The sequence below is a fragment of the Zosterops lateralis genome, assembly GCF_965231275.1.
Source record: "Zosterops lateralis genome assembly, chromosome: Z".
Classification (NCBI taxonomy): Eukaryota; Metazoa; Chordata; class Aves; order Passeriformes; family Zosteropidae; genus Zosterops; species Zosterops lateralis.
In genome coordinates, this window is record NC_139800.1 from 62,638,129 (window position 1) to 62,658,412 (window position 20,284).

General features: G+C 37.4%; 1 protein-coding gene across 5 annotated transcripts in view; it reads right to left on the reverse strand.

Annotated features, from left to right (window-relative positions):
• The window catches only part of SKIC3 (SKI3 subunit of superkiller complex), a 47,503-nt gene that overhangs the window by 13,799 nt on the left and 13,420 nt on the right, over positions 1-20,284 (reverse strand). For 4 of the 5 annotated variants that reach the window (XM_083884566.1, XM_083884565.1, XM_083884567.1 and 1 more), the window contains exons 11-32: positions 19,434-19,567; positions 18,678-18,764; positions 18,486-18,589; positions 18,248-18,374; positions 16,894-17,073; positions 16,366-16,490; positions 15,644-15,897; positions 13,778-13,880; positions 12,861-13,037; positions 11,865-12,009; positions 11,625-11,703; positions 11,448-11,509; positions 11,274-11,330; positions 10,130-10,198; positions 9,148-9,222; positions 8,394-8,535; positions 7,066-7,159; positions 6,405-6,482; positions 4,924-5,048; positions 3,142-3,265; positions 1,468-1,686; positions 630-702 (exon numbers count right to left, since the gene is read on the reverse strand). In XM_083884566.1, coding sequence (XP_083740692.1) covers positions 630-702; positions 1,468-1,686; positions 3,142-3,265; positions 4,924-5,048; positions 6,405-6,482; positions 7,066-7,159; positions 8,394-8,535; positions 9,148-9,222; positions 10,130-10,198; positions 11,274-11,330; positions 11,448-11,509; positions 11,625-11,703; positions 11,865-12,009; positions 12,861-13,037; positions 13,778-13,880; positions 15,644-15,897; positions 16,366-16,490; positions 16,894-17,073; positions 18,248-18,374; positions 18,486-18,589; positions 18,678-18,764; positions 19,434-19,567 — 2,633 coding nt within the window. The remainder of the gene's footprint in view (positions 1-629; positions 703-1,467; positions 1,687-3,141; positions 3,266-4,923; positions 5,049-6,404; positions 6,483-7,065; positions 7,160-8,393; positions 8,536-9,147; positions 9,223-10,129; positions 10,199-11,273; positions 11,331-11,447; positions 11,510-11,624; positions 11,704-11,864; positions 12,010-12,860; positions 13,038-13,777; positions 13,881-15,643; positions 15,898-16,365; positions 16,491-16,893; positions 17,074-18,247; positions 18,375-18,485; positions 18,590-18,677; positions 18,765-19,433; positions 19,568-20,284) is intronic. The other variant, XM_083884569.1, reaches the window with a different exon arrangement.

Genomic DNA, 20,284 nt, shown 5'->3' on the forward strand with positions numbered 1-20,284 from the left:
ATTCACAGGTACTAAATTTGTACACTGAGGCAATGTCCTTACTTACAGCATGATCTTTTTATAAAAAATAGCAAGAGACATTCAAAATTAGAGTTTATCCATATGATTGTTTTCCAATTTTAGCCTCATATTGAAAATGGTTTTCTTTCAGGTGCTATTTCTGTTTATATAATTAGCATAAATTAAGACAAGGAGTAGTTATTTAGAGGAAAGCTAATAATAAGCAGAAAAGTGACAAGGAAACACTGACTAATGTGAAAAGCGAAGATAACTAAATTAACCAAATTAAACACAGGTAAATCTTAATATATATTTATTTACATAAACACATCTCTATAAAATTAAACAAAAGAAATAACATATTGTATAGTCTTTTGTTGTTGGCATAATTCCAGCAGATCCTTCCTCTAAGTTTATTTCCAGAATTGTTACCTCATGGAAGATGCAAGTAATGGTACTGTGCACTGCTCTGTATGCAAGCCTTAAGTTGTCATATTAACTGGGGAAAATCCCCACACTAATCCACCCCACTAAAGGCTGGGGATTCTTTTCAGTTAAGAAACAACACAGACTACTTGGAATGTAAACAGCACACATTGTATCTTACTTGCTTTTAGCAATACACTTACTTTTGGCATTTTTAATCCATACAACGGAACTAGTTGAGACAGAAGAGACCAAAGGGCAGGATTATCAGGGTAACTAGGGAAAGAAAAAGGTATTAGGCTTTTGGTCTTCCAGGACTCAGTAGGCACTTGCTATAAATATCAAATAAAGCTTTTTCTATTAAGAAAAACAATGCCGATGTAGTAAAAAAAACATGGGTAAAAACAAAAAACCACAATGTTGAAATTATACTGCTAGCTAAAGAAATAAAATGTACAGGATGCATATTCATGGGAAGAAAATAAGCTTTAGGGCTACAAGTCTTGTCTTCATAATATGAAGAACAAGTAATTTTAATTGTAGTTGGAAAAAAAAAATTGCATGCAAATACTTTCCAAAAACACTTGGAGAGATTATTATGTGCGCCTTCCCCTTTGAAAGGCTCAGAATGCTAAGGCTAATCAAATCGAATTTAAACAGACACTTAGCTAATGGAACAAACAGCTTCAAAGGCTGTTAAATATTAAATAAAAACACAAGGGACTTTTCTAGGCTGAAGGTTATGCTACACAGGATGAAAAATGCTTTCACAGAAGAGTAAACTAACTGACCTATCAAAAAAACCACTCAAACAAAATCAGAAAACACTGAACAAGCTATGAAACTTCTGCTATTTGATTCCAGAAATAAGAAAGCAAACTTGTCAGCTAAAGGTACAACCTTAGGTGAGGACTTTGCCTCTGAATTTTTTTTTCAGATTTTTTTTTCAAATAATGACTCAAATAAATAGATTTTCTTACTCTTCAATGTAATCAAAGCACTACATTTACAAGGCAATTTAAAGCAAGACAAATTACATACCTGTGTATTGCTTTGGAGACTTCCCTCTGGATTGACACATTTCTACCTTGTAATGCATAAACAGCAGACGCAATAAGACACCTCTCATAAATCCCATCATTCCCTTTTTCATGTTTCAGTAATTCTTTTAGGGCTGCTGTTGCAAGTGTTGCATCCTGCTTTACCAATCCCAGTGTGCACAAAGCCTTCAGGCTTTCTGCACTAGGTTCCTTTAATGAGCTGTTGAATCAGAGAGAGGGAAAGAGACAACTGTTTTGGAGTACAAACTAAACTGGGTGTTAACATGAGAGTTCTCATTACTTCTGAGTGCTCTTGCTCCCATGCATCATGAAAGTTATACAGAATGAACACTCTCCCTGTGGGATTCTGGATCAGGCTAGATCTACATCCTTGAAGACCAAGTGACTACAGACACCTAATCAAGCTCTTAATGATTACTTTTGCCTTCAAAAAAAGACAAGAATGTAAGCTTCTGATTCTATGTTTTGTTTACAGTCCCTAGAAAGAAAAAAATAAAAGCTGTTAATCGAACTTGAACAGCCATGAAAAGGACCCTTTAACAAGTAGAAAATGGTGTTTTTATCATACTAGTTATCCAGACATACTGCTAAAAATCTCTGTGCTAAGCTGGCTATGAGAAATGAAAAAGGTGGCCTCATGTTCAAGGTCCTACTCGGGCACTTTAAGTCATCTAGCACAAATTCCAGTCAAGAGACATCTGTCTATTGGACCAGAATGCATAATTTTTGTTCCCACTAGTAAAATCCATCATGTACGTTTGCAGCATTGTTTCCAATTGAGATCTAGACATATTCACTGATGTTTCTTTCCTAAGCCATTCACTACCTTTTTTTTGGTGTGTATATTTTTAAAACACAAACAAATAACATCATTAGAAACTCTCATTGTTCACATTTATGACAAAACTAGAAGGCTGCAGTGATTCTGTAAGATGTAGGAAACATCAGTTTCCTAGCCAACTAACCATTAATTACTTGGGATTTAGACTGCATTAGGTAATAGACCTCCACTATTTTAGTAACTTCAGGAGTCTGCTGGTAAGATGGGTGCTGCACTGCCACTGCCACTACCAGAGTTCTCTACGCACAGAGGGCTGTCCCTGAGAGGTAAGATGGTAACTCTTAATCTACTGTAGCTACTAGGAGGTAAGAATGATGCACAGACCTCCATAGATCAGGCACTCACAACTTAATTGCACAACTAATAATGATCTGTTTCTTTTTATGGGAAAGTTACAGGACTGTCCTGGTCCACATCGCTGGGAACACAGTCATTTCAGAGACTTCTGACTATTTAAGCTGAAATTATTTTCATTGCTCATTCAAAATTCCTACAGCTAAAGAGTAAAAATACCACCTGGTGCTTAGGACAACTACAAAGTAATATTATCTTAAAGGATAAAGTTTTCAAAACTACCATTCAAGGATGTTGGACATCCAAACTGTTCAGCTCTTCCACTCAATACTGCTTTAAGAATGTGAAATAGACAGATCATAAAACAAAGACATATTACATGAATAAGGACACTGCATCCATTTCTACTTTTATGCTGCAATACACAAAGAAAATATCCACCTGAGTTCCCATAAAAAGGAAATCTGAGGATTCAACAGTACAATAAAATACCACATTCTGATTATTTCCTCAACTCACCATTTAAACAGCAGTGTCTTCGCAGCATCCACTTTGTTCCGTTTATATTCTATTATTGCCATGGCAGTCAGGATATGTGCTTTATCTTCTTCAGACTCAGCAACAGACAAGGCTTTTTCATAGGCTGGTAAAAAAATCAAAACTCAGAATTGAGGTAGAAGAAAAAACACCACCTTTGTAAAGCCTTTAGGATAGCGCCATATTGGAACAGAGAGACACCTTACGTTTAGGTTCACTGTATTTTCCCATCTCATATCATAAACAGAAGACAAAAAAAAAGTTGACTAAGATTTTGGAAGTAACTATTTTTGGAAATGCCAGATTTACTGTTTAGAGCCTGGGAGCTGCTTAATATGTAGCAAGTAGAAACAGAAATGAAAAGCAGTATTGGGATATTCAGAAAAAGCCTGCAAGAACATGGTATAAATACTTCCCTGTGATAGTTTATTTATGAAACAGTGGTTCAGATGGGCACACTCATTACAAATAAAACACAAAATCATTTAAAACACTGAGCTGTTCCTTTGTAAGCACTTACACTTCTACACTGATAATACCTTTTCATGAAGTTGCACATCTCAGAGGTGCAGAACATGACGGTACAATTATATTTACCACTAAAGCAAAAGTGCTTTGAACAACATATTAATCTCCTATGACAGAATCATAGAATAATTAGGGTTGAAAAGGACCTCTGGAGATCAACCCCTCTGCCACGGCAGGGCCACATACAGAAGGTGACACAGGACCTTTGCAGGTGGGTTTTGAATATCTCCAGAGGGGAGAAACTCCACAGCCTCACTGTGTAGCCCGTTTCAGAGCCATCCTCAATCTAAAGAAGTTCTTCCTCATGTTGAAGTGGAACTTCCTGTTTTAGATAATGTCCATTATGCCTTGCCCTGTTGATGGGCACCACTGCAAAGCAGCGAGCACCATCCTCTTGACACCTGCTTTTTCAGACATTTATATTGATGACATCACCTCTCAGTCTTCTCTTCTCAAGATTGCAACTGATTCTTCCAGGAGAATAATTTTATTTGAGAACAAGAGAGGCTCAGAGAAAAACAGCTTAATGGACACATATCAACTCTTGAAGAAATTTATTTTTCCTTACTACATTTGGACAATACTAGCACCCTACTAATAACCTAATGATTTTCACAGAATCATAGAATAGGCTGAGTTGGAAAGAACCCACCATCATCATGACGTACAACGGTGCAGGACACTCAAAGAATCACACCATGTGCCTGAGACCATTGTCCAAAAGCTTCTTGAACTGAAGATAACATTGGTGATGTGATGATTCCCTGGAGAGCCAGTACTCAACCACCCTCTGGGTGAAGTATCTTTTCCTGATACTCAGCCTAGACCTCCCCTGACTCAGCTTCAGACCATTTTCTAGAATCCTGTCAATGGTTATGAGAGTGAAGAGATCAGTACTTGCCCCTTCACTTCCTTGTGAGGATGAAGACCATAACAATGTCTCCTCTAAGCCTCCTCTTCTCTAGGCCAAACAAATCAAGTGACCTCAGCTTCTCCTCATAAGGCTTCCCCTTCAGACCCTTTACCATCTTCATAGCCCTCTTCTGGATGCTCTCTAGCAGCTTAATGTCTTATTTTTATTGTGGTGCTCGAAACTGCACATGGTACATAATACAAGGTATTAACATGGTTGTGGTGTTTATACTTACACATTAAGACAGAAAGAGCAAAATACTGAATTGTCAGCTAGGTTGGTTAGACAAATTTCGAAGTGTTCCACAATGCTCTGAATTTTACCTTTGATACTTTCTTCTAGTAGTCCTTTCTTGAAGTAAGCTAATGCTAGCCCCACAATGCCATCAAAGTCAGTGAGGGGTATTGATGTGTAAACTTCAATGGCCTCATCACACCGCCCAAGAGCACTGTGAAAAAAACAGAAAAGCCACTGGTATGAGGGATGCAGAAACAGCTGCTATGATTCAGACAGACTGTCCTTGAGGACCAGTGTCCTCTATTCCAAAGTAGTTTTAAGCAGACACCTAGAAAAGAAGAATATTAGAACAAGAATGTGCAGTATTCCTCACACTTTCCCTATTACAGCAGTTACTCTCTTCAACAATCTGTTACCTGAAGAACAATTGACAGGTAAAAGTCCTCCACATCTGCATGACATCTGTATATAAGGCTTAATAGTCATCACAGTGAAGGGAGAGAAAATAGTAAAGGAGAAACATGAAAAAAACAAATCAAGCCACTTTTTTTTCCAAAAAAAAGCGGATTACGCACACAGACAGGAAAATGCATGCACAGAGAGATTACAGCATTCTTGTTCTAAGACCACTATGGAAAAAATAATACAGGACTGTTTTTATTAGAATTACCTATCGGTTACTAGAGATTTGATCTTGTGTAAGTTGCACACATGAAATAACACACATACAACTTGGACGTGAGACTTCAGGAGTCTAAAGGTTGCTCCTAAAATCTTCTCTGAAGTTAATGAATTATCACTTAGTCACAGTTCAGAAGTTTCAGCATCATGTACAGAAACTTAAGAATATATGAGGTTTCTCTAGAGCTAACAAATATTGAATTAGTAGACCTTGAGCTATCTCATACCAAAGAGAAATTTGAAGGTCTACATCCCTGTCCTGCATACCCTCAGAACCAGACAGGCATCATGAAGGGAACCTAGAATTATGAGTAGGATTACAGAAGAAGGGTTGATCAGCAGAAAGACCACACAAATGCACACAACACCCCAACCTCACATGCTTCAGGTTGTAAAAGTCAGTATAAATTCAAAGGATAGGTACAAGAGATTTTGAATACACCTTGATGCAGCAATTTTATTTAGACTAAGCCTATTACACAACCCAAGGGTCAGGAGTGGGAAAAAACCAACCAACCAAACAAAAACACCAAAACAAAAACTCCCCAAAAACCAAAAAAAAATCACAGGATCCCCACAATTTACTTGTGGAGATAATATATTATATGGACTACAATTGGGGCACATTGGTACCAAGCAAAGGATAAGGGAATCACTGATATGTTACAGTCTGTAAAGACACACAGCAATTCCTTGCAATATGGATTTTTTTAATTACACTACCTATTTCTGGAGCAAATATAAAGTTCACTCAAACCTGTCTACAGCTAGGAAAAATGTTTAATAGATTATTTTTAGTAACCATCTTCCACCTTAAGCCTCACCATATTTTGTACCACTCCATTCAAAGCTGAATTAGGGGCTCAGAAAGTCAACAGACACTTACCACAATGACCTGCCATAGTTTTGCATTGCTGTATTGTATTTGTCAGTATCCTCTGAGTTTTTCAGCAGTGAAGCTGCCCTAAAATTAACCACAATGAATGTTACTTATCATCTGATTACAAGATGCATATTTCAAGAACAGTTCTCAGAGCGAAATGAACAACTGTTTTATGCAAAAGCTTTTCTCTGCTAATTAAACAAACAGTTTATTTTACTGTTTTAATGCATCAACAAACATGTTCACCAAATACTGTTTCATTTGCCACCTTCCCCTCTTTGAAAAGAAGAGAGAAGAAAAAAAATCCCAAAACAAACCCAAAGGCCAACCACCTCCATTAATTAGAGTGGGATAGAGAATAAAGCTAAAACCAAGCTTGCTTTCTCCTTCAATTTCATTTAAAACCCACGAAGTGAATTAGTTAATGTCCCGGTAAGACATACAAGTCTTAGGACATTACTTTTCCAATTCTGTGTTCTGCCTTTCCAAATTTGGTATAGGAACATCCACACATCCACCCCTACAATACACCTAGTTGAAATGTACTGTTGAACTGAGAAAGTGAAGTTTATCTAAGGTAAAGGAAAACCTTCAAGTTTTTCAGCTGTTACATGGAAAAGAGGTCAAGAAGCTTTTCTAAGCTTTCCAAGGTTGTGCAGCTTACCTCTCATAGGCATAGGCTGCCTGCTGTTTTAAATGCAGATACTCATTCAAAAACCCAAACATTGTGAAAGCAGAAGCATCATCTGGATTTCTTTCTAGAAAATCAGAATTGACAATGTAGGAAAACAAGATCAGTAAGCTGTGAAAAAGCATTACAGAAGCATTGCTACATTGAAGCTACAGTACATGCACTGAACACTTTGCCAAATGCTTCTGTCAGTTCCTCACTAGAATAATTTTGACAGGCTTGCAGGCAAATACAGGAGAGATAGATGACCCAAAACATGACATCGGGTTGGCTCAAAAAATGTTTTAAATATTATGATGTAACATTAATTCATAATGCACTCAATATATTTTATGCTTTTCAGTAGGCAGATTTTTTTTGTAATGAAATGAGAAAATATTCATCTTGCATTGACGCCAGTAAAATACTAGTAGAATCTTATGTTTTATTTTTAATACACTCTGAAACAATTCTGTACAATGTGCTGTAGCACAGGTCTGCTTGAGCAGGGAGGTAAGACCAGATGACCCAATATGGTCCCTTCCAAGATTAGTCATTTTGTCATTTTTAATTAATTGCTAAGGCAGAAATTTGTCAGCTGTCAAGTCATCTCAGACTACTAACTTTTCTTCCCAGACTAGGAAGGAAGACTCTCCAGAGTCCCCTTAAGAACAAGGCACAAACAAATACAGTCTGACATTTATCTTATTTACATTGAGATGAATTTTCTAGCTCTCAAAAGTCAGCAACACATTACTCAAATGATTTATTTACAGGAATACTTGTAGACTAATGAAAATCTGCATTTGCTCTATCTGCTTTCCAGGCTAGATATACCCAATGGAGAAGCTCTGTGCACAAAACCGGAGTCCATCACCTGCTGAAGGTTAACAAAATCATATGCTTGAGAATACAGAGCTACACAGCACACAGGAACAATCTTTTGCCAAGCATCACATCACAGAGGCAGAGGACCTGGCATTTGTCTTCACTTGTGCATACAGACACATGCAAAGGGAGTCTGAGAGCAAACACCCTATTGAGAAGCATGACAAGGCTCTGGTCCCTATTTTCGCTGGTCTTTGAAACAGCTGGAAGGAGTAGCCAGACAGAACCCACATCCATTTCATTGCTGTGTGATAGTAAAAATTGGTCAGTGGTCTGCTTACCCTGTTTCAGTTACTTTACAGCTAAAAAGCCTCTCCCCACCTCAGCCAGACCTCTGGACCTCTCTAGTCCAGAACTAGTACAGGTGTTCTGTATGTTCATTCTGAATGCATCTGTTAGACAAGACAGGTTAGGGAGGTATTTAAATCACCTACCTGTGTATTTGCTCAGGACCACTTGGGCTGCTGGTATAGCATTCATTTGAACAATGTTGTACAGATACAGTTCAGTGTTTCTGTTGGTTTTGTCCTGCAGTGTTGAACATACCCAGTGGGCATAGCCTTTTGCTCCCTCAGCCTCAAGAAACAAACAAACACCCCCCAAATTAGGAATCACTATACCTGCTCAAGATACAGTAAAATAATTACAGATTATAATAATCATTCTATGCTTTAGGACAAAGTTTTTGCTAAAAATTTGCATCAGAGTTAAGCAGAAGAATATACCAAACTGAATTACTCCACACATACTTTTAACTTGCCCTCTGAGGAAAGAAAATTCTTACATTTTCATATAATGTGCTGCACCACTGTAGGGACAACAGACAAAAAAAGGCTATGAAAGAGTAAGTCCTCCACTTTTTTTAGAACTCAGGGTTCTGGCAATATCCTTGCTCTCTCTAGAAATATTTTATACCTTTGATACGTGTCCAATTCTGTGGAACATGGAGAATGCTTCTTCATGACTTATAAAGCTGATTTCTTGAACCCTTGGGACTAAAGGATTTTATAAAGCCTGCTATACAATACCTGCGTAAGTCAGAAACAACAACATGGAAGCCAGACAATCTCATCTGAAACATGATTGTAGCTATTTCACTATTCAAGACATGCTTATATAAAAAAAATAAATTATCTGCTAAGTAGAGAGCCTGGATATACAGAAACTTCAGAACAATACAACACTTACATGCATACTGAGTTCAGTTGTGTGCCTGAAGAGATCCATGGTATCATAGCTGCCTATGGTCTCTGCAATAAGAGCCTAAGGAAAAGCAAGAGTTGCTGTGGTCATGTACTTTAAAAATTGAAATTTTGACATTGAAAAAAACCTTAGCACATATGTCAGGCATATCTTAAGCATTCAACATGAATACACTTTCTTCACATTGTCTCCAAGCAAGATTGGTTTTAAAACCAAAATGAACACAAGACGAACACAAGCAGTCTCCACTCAGTAATTTAAACTCTTTGGCTGCTACTCTACATTCTTCAGGACAAAGACTTGTGTGTATTAGAACAATTTATAACAACATCTGACAGGAGCCGAATTTCAATATGTGATGGTACTAGGTCTTTCCTAGAATCTAATTTTAAATTAGATATCCTTCGCAGGTGAGCAGTATGGGATTATGAAATTCACCTAAAATGATCATAGAAGTCACAAGTATCTCAACTATTCACAGATGGCCTAGGTATGAGAAGGAGCACATCAGTTCTCAGTGGCAGGGAGGAAGGACTTCGCAGAAAATGAGAAGTGCTTTGTCCCAGGTACATTAGAAGCTTACTTATTCTGACAGAGGCATTAGAAAGGGGGACTGAGATGAGAGCTGGGTGGTGCCATATAATGAACTAGTGGTATAGCTGAAGTAACTATCACCTTATAAAGACAGTGCTTTGTTGACAGTTGTCTATAAAAAGCCTCAGAGCACAGTGATTGTTTTGTTAACAGTCTGTTAGAGAACCCACAATATCAGGCAGAAAAACATATTAATGTGTCTGATGAACACAGTAGGTTCCATTGTATTACCACTATAGAAACAAAGGAAGTACAAGATCCCTCAACTTAAAACATGATTTTTAGGAGCGTGAATAAGTGCCAGTTACTAGGCTGAATTTTAAGTTCTTTGACAACTGGTTTTTGTATGCAGTTTTACGATTTCTCATCATACCTGTCCAATCCAACACAACAGGTAAGTAGGTTCCAGAGACTGGGCTATCTTGAAGGCTTCATGAGCTTGCTGTATAACCAAAGATAACACTGCTGTTGAACTGCCTGGCATGGTAACAGAGCACTTCTGAGTACACACAAGTATTAACATGCAATAGTATTAGAAGAGATTTAATGGACAGAAGTAGTCACTATGAAAAACATCTTCTGTACCACACAGCACAATGCATCGCCCAGACAAATAAACCAGTTTAGTCTTAAAGAAAATGAAAACAAAATTAGAAACTTCACAATATCGAAGTTTCCCTCCCTTCTAAATATACTTCCTTCCCAGAGAGAGAATTCAGAAGCTAAATCAACCCTTGGAACAATTTAAAAATCTGACTCTTGGAGGATCCAGTTTTGAAAATTCACTTTTTTAATAATAAAAACCTATTTTCAGAAGGATATAAACGATTATCACCCACAAGTCATCTCCCTGTGGCCTACACATGCTTAAGAGTGCCTCCCTTAATCTGGCACAAGGTTAACCAAGTCTTAGCATTAGCAGACTTAGCAGTAAGCAGTCTGTACTATCAAATTATTTTTCTTAAAAATAATTCGGACCATCACATTTCCAATCAAATAAAATCTCTAATTCCAACCAGCAAACAGGACAAGATGTACTTTCACTGCATGACAGCTTCACACTTCACTTAGATATACTCTAATTTTTCTCCAGAGAAACTCTGAAGATTAAAGTGTTACAGTAAATCATATATCTTCTGATGAGCAGAAAGTAGCACTATGGGAACTCAAACACTGAGAGTTCAGTCCGTGACCTACAACAAAAAGTTCTTGGCCAAATCTGGCAAGCCCCTGTTTGACTAACTGCTTCTCTGTCCTTCTACTAAGTTTTCATTCCAGCCGTTGGAAATCAACTTTGCTAATTCAGCAGAAGTTCACAATTCATTTAACCTTAGCCCCTCCCCTTCCCCAGAACAAATTTTTAATTTATCTGCATTCCTCAAGTGCCAATAATTTCTTTTGAAGAATATATATTTTTTTGAATTTGAAAAGAATGCTCCCATCCCCATATACATCCTTTAAAAAAAAAAAAAAAAAACAGAAAGGAAAATTATACTTAAGGATGGAAAATAGATTACCTCAATGTTTCCAGTTACCAGATACAAAACCCCCAAGTTGGTCCAGGCAACAACATTCTAAACAGAATAGAATTAAAACAAATATATTATTACACTCCTCAGAAATAGCAGTGCATCAGGGGAAATGTCTTAAATGCCCACTTGAAACAGATGGCAGCTGTCTACAGCACTTACAATTCGCTCAGCTTGAACAGATTTGATGAACGAATGTTGAGCAAGAGCATAATTCCCAATAGCTGTGGGGAGAAAGAAAAAAAGAGACCTAGATGTAACTGAATTTCGAAACACCATTAGTCAAGCTGCCTTCTAATTTAGGATGTTAGAGATCTAGGGCTGTCACTGAAGACTTACCACTACAAGAAGCAACTACACCAAGTGCATTCCAATAAAGATGATTTTTGCTGTCAAGTCTCACAGCTTTTTTGAGACACTGGAAGAAAGTGAAATGTGGATTATAAGGATTTGGAGAGCTAAAATTAAGACTTTATGCACTTACTCATTCAGAGATGTAGATTTTATTGTGTACAGAGAGAGTATGCAGAGAAGCATGAACATCAATTTAAAGACTGTACCAGGAAATACAGGCAATACCTGCAAAGACTTCTCTAGCAGTTCACTGATCTCATTCATGTCAGCACCCACTGCTGTGAGGTGCTCCGCTTGTCGATAATAATTTATTCCAAGATCACACCATATGCTAGGCAAAGACATCAGTCTTAAAGCTCTGCCATAACACCTACAGAAACATGAATCACAAAATTATTATTCCAAGTCTTTACATGAAGAGCAGAAAGCTGAAAAAGCAGTCAAAAGAGTGCCTAAAAACCTAAACCAAGTAAACATGCATAAATACAAACAATACCAGACAAGAACTGAAAGCAAAAAACCCAACAAATACATTTTCATTCAGACATTTATTGTGCCTGAATCAGAATTATCCTGGTCTAAAGGCAATCCGTAGTGCTTACCACTTATGAAACCACAGGTGTAGTTATGTAGGTGTGTATTGAATTGAAGCTCTGTCAGTTATATTATGCATGCTTTTACTTAAAACAAACATCAGTCATTCAACAGTTCATCAGGCTTCCCCCGAGGAAGTATTTGACTTTACAGACCATGGTTGAGATTCACCAAGCAGCTGCATTTCTTGTCTTACAGATCCAGATGAAAAAAGCTCAGATGGAGTCACAGAACAGTGGATTTATGACATTTTTTACAAGAAAGAGGTACAGACAGAAAGCTGAAAGTATTATTTTGAACTTCAGTTGTTCTGGTAGAATTAGTTAGCAAATACCACAACCACCACATTTAAACAGGTGTGATTTGTGGAATAGCAGGGACAATGTAATCATGCACCTGGAGACAGACAGGAGAAGAGCAGGTGCTGACAGCACTGTGGCAATGCAGGAAACATACCCTGAAATGAGTAGTGTAACCTGGAAGAAGCATGAGAATCTATTTATCCAATGTGCAGGTATCAATAGATCAGTATGTCTTTCATTTTCTACCAATTAAATATTCTAGAATACTTGAGACTCTGTGGAGTTTTAAACAGCACAGAAGCTCTTGACAATAAAAGAATATTACCTTCCTCCCAGTATGAGAAGCTCATTTTTCTTCAGCGTCTGTTTGGTTGCATTTTTATTCAGAAGGGATCCTAGCACTTCAACATTCACTTTGGCTGGTGAAATAACATGCACACTAGTACAGGTATCTCCTAACAGTTTCCAGAGGCAAGATACATCAGGACGGTGCTTTACTGCCCTGCAATTATAAAGAAAACACATACAACACCCACTCAGACACTTCAACACACTTTTCTGAAAGAAAGTGCCACTTCAAAGACTGGCACAATGCAAATTAATCAATGAAGTGTTTGATTTAATCCAGTTTCTTTCTATTCAAGCTATAGGTCTGAAAGATCAAAATTAAAAAGAAAAGAACAATAAGAAAACACCCAAACAAAAACACCCCAGCATGTCAGCTGACTACATGCACTCTTGCATTGTCATATTACAGGACATTACTCGTCTGCAGAAACTTGATGGACTTTCTCACCTAACTGCAGTTATTCTAAGGTTTAATTTAGGACATCTTGTATGAAATGCAAGACAAAAAGACTGAGAGAAGGAAAGAATTATTTTCCTCTTATCCATTATTTTGGTAGGAATACACTCCTCCCTGATCCATGTATCAGGAGGACTACACAAGAGAACTCTGTGTCATCTCACACTTTTTTTAGAATCAAATGACTCTGCATCTTTGAAAAGAAAGAAACAAAACTAAAAAAACCAAAACTCTGTAATTGCCGTTCATTTAAGCAGCCTATTTTTAGAATCTGTTATTCAAACCACTTTTAATAAACACATTCTTACTTCTAGATTAGAAGCCCTAGTCCATTTGATTCAATTTAACTGAAAATTTTCAAATATTTAACTCTTAGTTTTCTGCCTGTCAACCCACAATCCCAACACAAATTTATTAAGTGAATATTTAGTACCAACCTTGTAAAGAATGCAAGGGCCTGCTCTATGTAATCCACAGCCTTCCTATCAAAATAGTTATCAAGGGCTGATTTTGCTAGCATCAGATAACACTCACCAAGTCCTGAAAGTAAGAGAAAATATCCCCTGTGAAGAAAAATGCTTTTATGATATGTTTAAAAGCACAGCTGGAAAGGAGCCCAGAAGCCTGTTCAGCATTCTGCCTCATGCAAAAGTCTATACTCTGCATACATTGTAACAAAGTCAAAAGGCCCATAATGCTAACAATAAATGCTAACACTTTGCTTTTAATCTATCTTGTGAAGTGTGAACTGTATAATTATTTGGGTATTAAAATAAATGTAATTAATGACAAAAAAATCGCATTTAAGCTTTATTGTCTACAAAGTAAAGCCCTCCTGAGAAATCTGCTTTGTTACACCTCTGATAAATACACCAACTTTCAGTTTACATGCGTCAAAAATCAATCCTGAGTAACAAAAAGAATAAAGAATATCAGGGTAGGCAGAAAGAAAAGTGTTCAATGAAGAAAACCTGAAGCCAACATTATCTAATCCTATTTATATAAGAACTTACTTCATACGGTGTATTGGGGCGGGCTGAGATTGAGTTAACTTGCCCCACAGCAACCCTCCTAGAACTGTGATATGTACTGGTAGCTGGAAAGGTGCTGATAAGACACTAGCGTTTTGGCTGCTGATAACAGTGCTTGGAACAGCATTAAGGCAGTCTTTCCAAAATACCCTGCTTCAGCAGTAGGCTGGAGGTGGTCAAAATCCTGAGGGGAAACACAGCCAGGACAGTTGACCTAAATTGACAAGAGGGATATTCCATACCACACCACACCTGTTCAGCCATAAAAGCTGAGAGAAATGTGGAAGAGGTGGGGTGGGGAGGTGCACTTATTATCACATTTGTTTTCTGGAGCAATGACTAGGCAGCATGAAGTCCTACTTCATGAGAAGTGTCTGGACATCATCTGCTGATAGGAAGTAGAGAATAAATTTTGTTTTCCTTTGATTCTGCATGTGGCCTTTGCATTTGCTTTATTAAACTTCATTTATCTTGACCCGTAAGCTTTTTCAATCTTATTTTTGTCTTCTGTTCACATCCTGCTGAGAAGGGAAGTGACAGAGCAGCTTGGTGGGCAGCTGATGTCCAGATAAGGTCAACCCACCACAACTGGGAATAATTCCAACTTACTAAAAAGGAACTGCATCATATGTCACAATTTCTAACATTCTGGAAATAGTAACTGCTTGGTTTATGCATTTTCTGGCACCAGCAGTGATTCTGCCTGGCAGTAAGTCACTGGATATGAGTACCATTAATTCTCAGTATTATTTTGACAGTTGTGAAGCTACCCTCCTCACGCTATTGTAACGCTGCACCTATACCAAAACAGCAAAACAGTGTTTTGCAAGAGTCTTTATCTTGGCCCCCCTGCAGAAGTCCCAAGATCATGAGCTTATCAGATGTTAAGATGCTCTGTAATCAAAAAAGAAAATTAATTTTATTCCCCAAAATGACACAAAAGATACACTAAGACACAAGAAGAATAAATATTTAGTAGCACAAAATCAAAACACATTGAAAATAGGCACTGAAGTAACACCAGTACAGTTATTCTCTCAGCTACTAGAGACCATACCTGTAACAGCTCAACTCAGAAACTGTTTAAATTGATCAGAACAGTAGAAAATGAACACTGTTGGGACAGTCAAAGAACTTCACAAGAACTTTAAGAAGGTCCACAAAAAAAAAATACACCAAAAACTCCCCCAAAAGACTGAAATACTACAGTGTGTAAAGGGATGAAAAGTGAATACTTTCAAATTCAGACATTTGAAAGGTATTCAGACATACCTTTTAGTGCAGGCACGTAGTTTTCCGTCTTCTTTAAAATTTCTTGATAGCTAGCTATAGCATTTTCATATTTGCCCAGAATCTGCTCAAGCGCTGCAGCTCTGTAAACGCTGTACACAAGCCCTGGGTTCAGCTCACTTGCTTTCCTGAAGGATTTCAGAGCTGTTGAGTAGCTACCTCTGTTCAAGTAAGCCTCCCCAAGAGACTCCCAGCAGTTGGAATCCTTTGGATCAGCCCTGAGAGCTGCCTGCAAACTGAAGATATCAAGACATAAATTTACTTAAATGAAATATGATACAATTTAAAATAAATTATTTCCTTTCATTGCATATGTTCAGAACACTAATTTTGCATTATATACTTTTCAGGACACAAATGCACAATTACATAGAACTTTTAAACAAAACAGTAGCTTTTTCATCTTCAGAGGGCATTACCCAATTTTAGGAATTATATCTTACCCTGGCTATTCAGAGCTATAGTAGCCTGTCTGTGCCTGTCACCACGCTTGTTAGTAGAAAACACTGCTATGTTAACAAGACTACATTCTGTGGATTCTAGAACTGAAGAGAATTGAAGAGAGACACAGTTTGCTTAGACCCATTTCCCATTGCTAAGTACAAGCTATAATCACCCAACTTATTTTGAAAACTTGCTATGAGCAAAGACCATTTCACAGGGATGTGTAGAAAAGGATTTAAACCAACCACCAGTTGTCTTACTCAGCCACTGCTTGTGACGGCTGACCAGTTCTCAAGTAGTAAAGTCCACGATGAAGCCAGGCCCATTTTGCTGTACCAGGTCTTGCTTTTTCAGTTACTTCATTCAGGATTGACAGAGCAGTGTCCTAACAAAGCACCAAATACCAAGTTAGTACACAAAATATTAAAAAAATATTATGACTCTCTATGCTTTCCTCAAAGCAGCAAGGTGGAGGATGGAAAAAAGCAGTTCCAGAAGCTAAATAAAGAAAACCACCAACTTTCTCTTTATGTTCCCTAATGAAAAAATCCACCTATATCACACGTGATGACTCCAGTGCTATGCTTGGTTCTCCCACCCTTCTCCCCAGACAAATTTAATTTAGAATTGGAACATAAAATTGAAGCAAGCCAACTATAAAAGCTGCATGACAGAACATTTGTTTCCTGATCTTAAATACAGAGGAAACCTGAAATGACTCCTCAAAAAGGAGGATTAATAGAAGAACAACAAAACAACAGTAATCTGACATTCTGAATGTACAATACCATGTCTCCAAGTTCCACACTTAGGTTGACAGCTGCGGTTCCAGATTCTTCATCTGTTTCATCCAGTTCAAAAGCTTTTTTATAGCAACCACGAGCTCTGCTTTTGTCTCCAGCAATGTCTCTGTAGTAGTTACCTAGATAACAAAAGGCACTTCCCAAGTAGCTGTCCAATTTTGCAGCCTGTAAGGAAATTCGAACACAACATCAGGTAGCATTCTGACAGCATTATACTCATAGACAGGTTCAGTGATAACTACTTGTTCAGCTTCTGCTTATCATAGTTTTAAGCTACTTCTGTGATATATTTGAGCTATCAAACTTTATTTTTAAATTGCACCGATTACCTGCGCTTTAAATATCTGGAAAATCTGCTGTAAATCTCATGACACAGCATTTTGTACACAAAGTACTAAAACAGTTGTGCTAGGAGAAAGTAAATCTTTATGACATCTCATAACTTTCATAACTACTCTGTTTCAGTCATTATGTTCATACTCTTACCGTATTACATCACTATTAACTCCAGCTGTTTCTAAAGTTTCAGTTCCTTCTTAGATGCACTTGGCAGATTTGCTTACAGTTAAGAAACCCAAAGTCTCCAAGCAGTAGGAAACAGCTTTGTCAATAATAATAAAGATTCCATAAAATGGTATAGAACCAAAAGAACTGCTCAATTACATTTGCCACAATACTCTGCTATTATTGAAGTGCAAACAGTAGGCAATGATTTGAATTCCCAATACCTATCACGAGTAAAAACCATAAACATGGTGAATTTACAGTGCCTAGAGTTTTATTTTGTATACTTCAAAGTTACTAATACAGATGTCAAACTAAACCTTTTGGATTCATGTTGTGATCTGTATTAGAGAAAAAGCCACAATTACTAAACCCTAAAGATAAAAAAAACCATAAATTATGGGGTTTTACCAACTTACATCCTTGGACAGACAGTGAAACCCTTACACCATTTCTCAACGTTTTTCCTTCATGTTTTTTTAATTTGAATTCTGCCCACCCCATTTCAAAAGGCCTTCAAAGACATATGCTGCATATCTAGAGGCCCCCCCCAAGGAGAGAAGACTGAGGGAATCACCACCAAGTTGTGCCAGTTCAAAGGCCTAAAGAATTAGCTGAAAAGTGGAAAACAAAAGCAGGGAGATTCAAGGTAACTGCACAGCTCCCTGCAATGCCTTTTTACACAGCAGAAACTTGTTTACAGGCTCTGGAAGTCATACATTGTAACAAAGAGAATACTCAAGTCTCTCATTTCCATCAGTGTATTTCCATATTCGGCTTCTGATGTAGGAAAACACTAATTCTACATCATATCAACAGTTAAAGCAGTCTTTACCTTCAAGAACTGAGTGAGTGCTTTGCCTTTGTCTTTTTTTGTCTCATCGCTCATGAACCAGTATGTGAGCCCCAGGTACTGATGATACTCTGCAGTTCCAGGCTTTCTTTCAATAGCATTTAGAAAACTAAACAAAACAAACACAGGTCAGGTCAGACAAATTTTCAAAAGCTGCAAAACACTATATTCTACTCTCCCACATCGCTTCTCTTTTAGAAGAAAGAAAACAGAAGTCTACCTTTTTTCTGCCTGTTCGTAGTTCTTTTGGGAATAATGGATGAAACCCTCTAGAGCATGGGCCTCAGCCAGATGAGGATGGGACAACAGAAGCTCTTGTGAAATCTGCAAAAGGATGTCATTTTTTCCTAGTTACTTCCTCTATGGAGCCAAGACTTGTACTTAGCTCACAGAAATGAGAAAAAGTACTAACCTTTGAAGCCTGATCCATTAAACCTTTCTTTAGATAAGCCTGACCCCTGAGAGCTAAAACCACTGGATAACTGCTTCCATCTACAATCTAGAAAACCAAGTAATAAACAGAATTAATTTATTCTCTCCCCACATTAAGAAGTCAAAGATGTCAAAAGTAGACAGACAGCATGAAGATAAAGACAAGAAAGCATTTAGAGGTCCTCTCTATTACCTGTGAGAAGATTTAGAATAATTAGAATAGAATAATTTAGATGAAGATCAAGTATAAGATTGTAGAAAGCAAGCACAAATGAATAGAAATATGAAGAACAACAAAGAACAAAACTGTGTGACAAAAACAAGGGAAGCAAAGCAATTTCTGCTAAAGCTTAATCATTCATTCTTAAAGGAATATGCTTTTCTTCATGACTAATGACAAGTGAGTGATGGACATGGGAGGCAGGATTATAACACAAATTCAAATTAAGATGAGTAACAGCACAGAACTAGCAAGAAACCAACAACAGTGAGCAAGACTAGACCAAGTCAAAAGTGACAGCTTCTAAAATTAGAATTGCAAATGAAAAAGAGCTGCAGCAAAGCCTGAAAAAGCAGGGATGGAAGAAATTGAATTATGTGACAGCTGGTAGGAATGGTCTAAACTACAAAGTTGAAAAGGACGCCAGGGTAGAACTACTCAGATTAAATACAGAAAGATAAGAGCATTTTTTAATATTTAAAAAAAACCCACAAACATTTTAGTCAATAAAAATACCTGCTCAAGTGTTTTAATGGCTTCTTCTGCAGCATCAGCATCAGCTATTTTAATCAAAGTCTCTGCTTTCAATTGAAGGACAAGGTTCTTCCACTGAAAATTAGGACCCTCAGGAGTCCCAAGAGCTTCAAGAGCTGTTGACAAGAAGAACCTTTCATCAAGTTAAAAGAGAAAAGAAAAAGTACAGAGAGCAGCGTTCTTCCAAGTATTTTTAAAATCTTGTTAATTACAACTTTTCTGTCTAATACAGCACTATTTAGACTGCTCTCCCCCATATATAAGAAATTGTCCTGTAAAATTTCTGTTCATTCAAGTTTAAAAATTAAGTCAATTCTAGGAAGTCATCTCAGATGCATGGATACTGATTGATTTCTAGCTGCTGGCCTTACAAACAAAAGGCTACCATTTTCCTCATTGGAGCTCTAAAGAAAACCGCCTTTGAACAAACTTATCTTGGCACCTGTACAAAAGTTACTTTGTACCCTTTACTGCAGTTCTGATTATTTTTTGGATACAGAGTATCATCTCACCTCTGAGACTGAAGGCATCTCTGTTGAGCATCACCATTCTCCAAATGCAAGAACTTTCTGCCTAATTCAATTAATTGTATTTATTTATTTTCATGTATGATGAGCTTTTGTTTCATTTGATACAGCTACTAAGACAGGACAAGTAAAAAGCAACGTTTCCCCAGAATGGTCTCCAACTTTCCACACAGGTCTGGACCCAAGAAAAGTTTTTGAATCAACAGCATCTTTTAGCAAGGAACTTAACTTCTTCCATTGAAAATCAAAACTTGTTTTGTTTGCTCTGAGCTTGACATTTTAGTTGCATTTGTTACTAGCCAGACC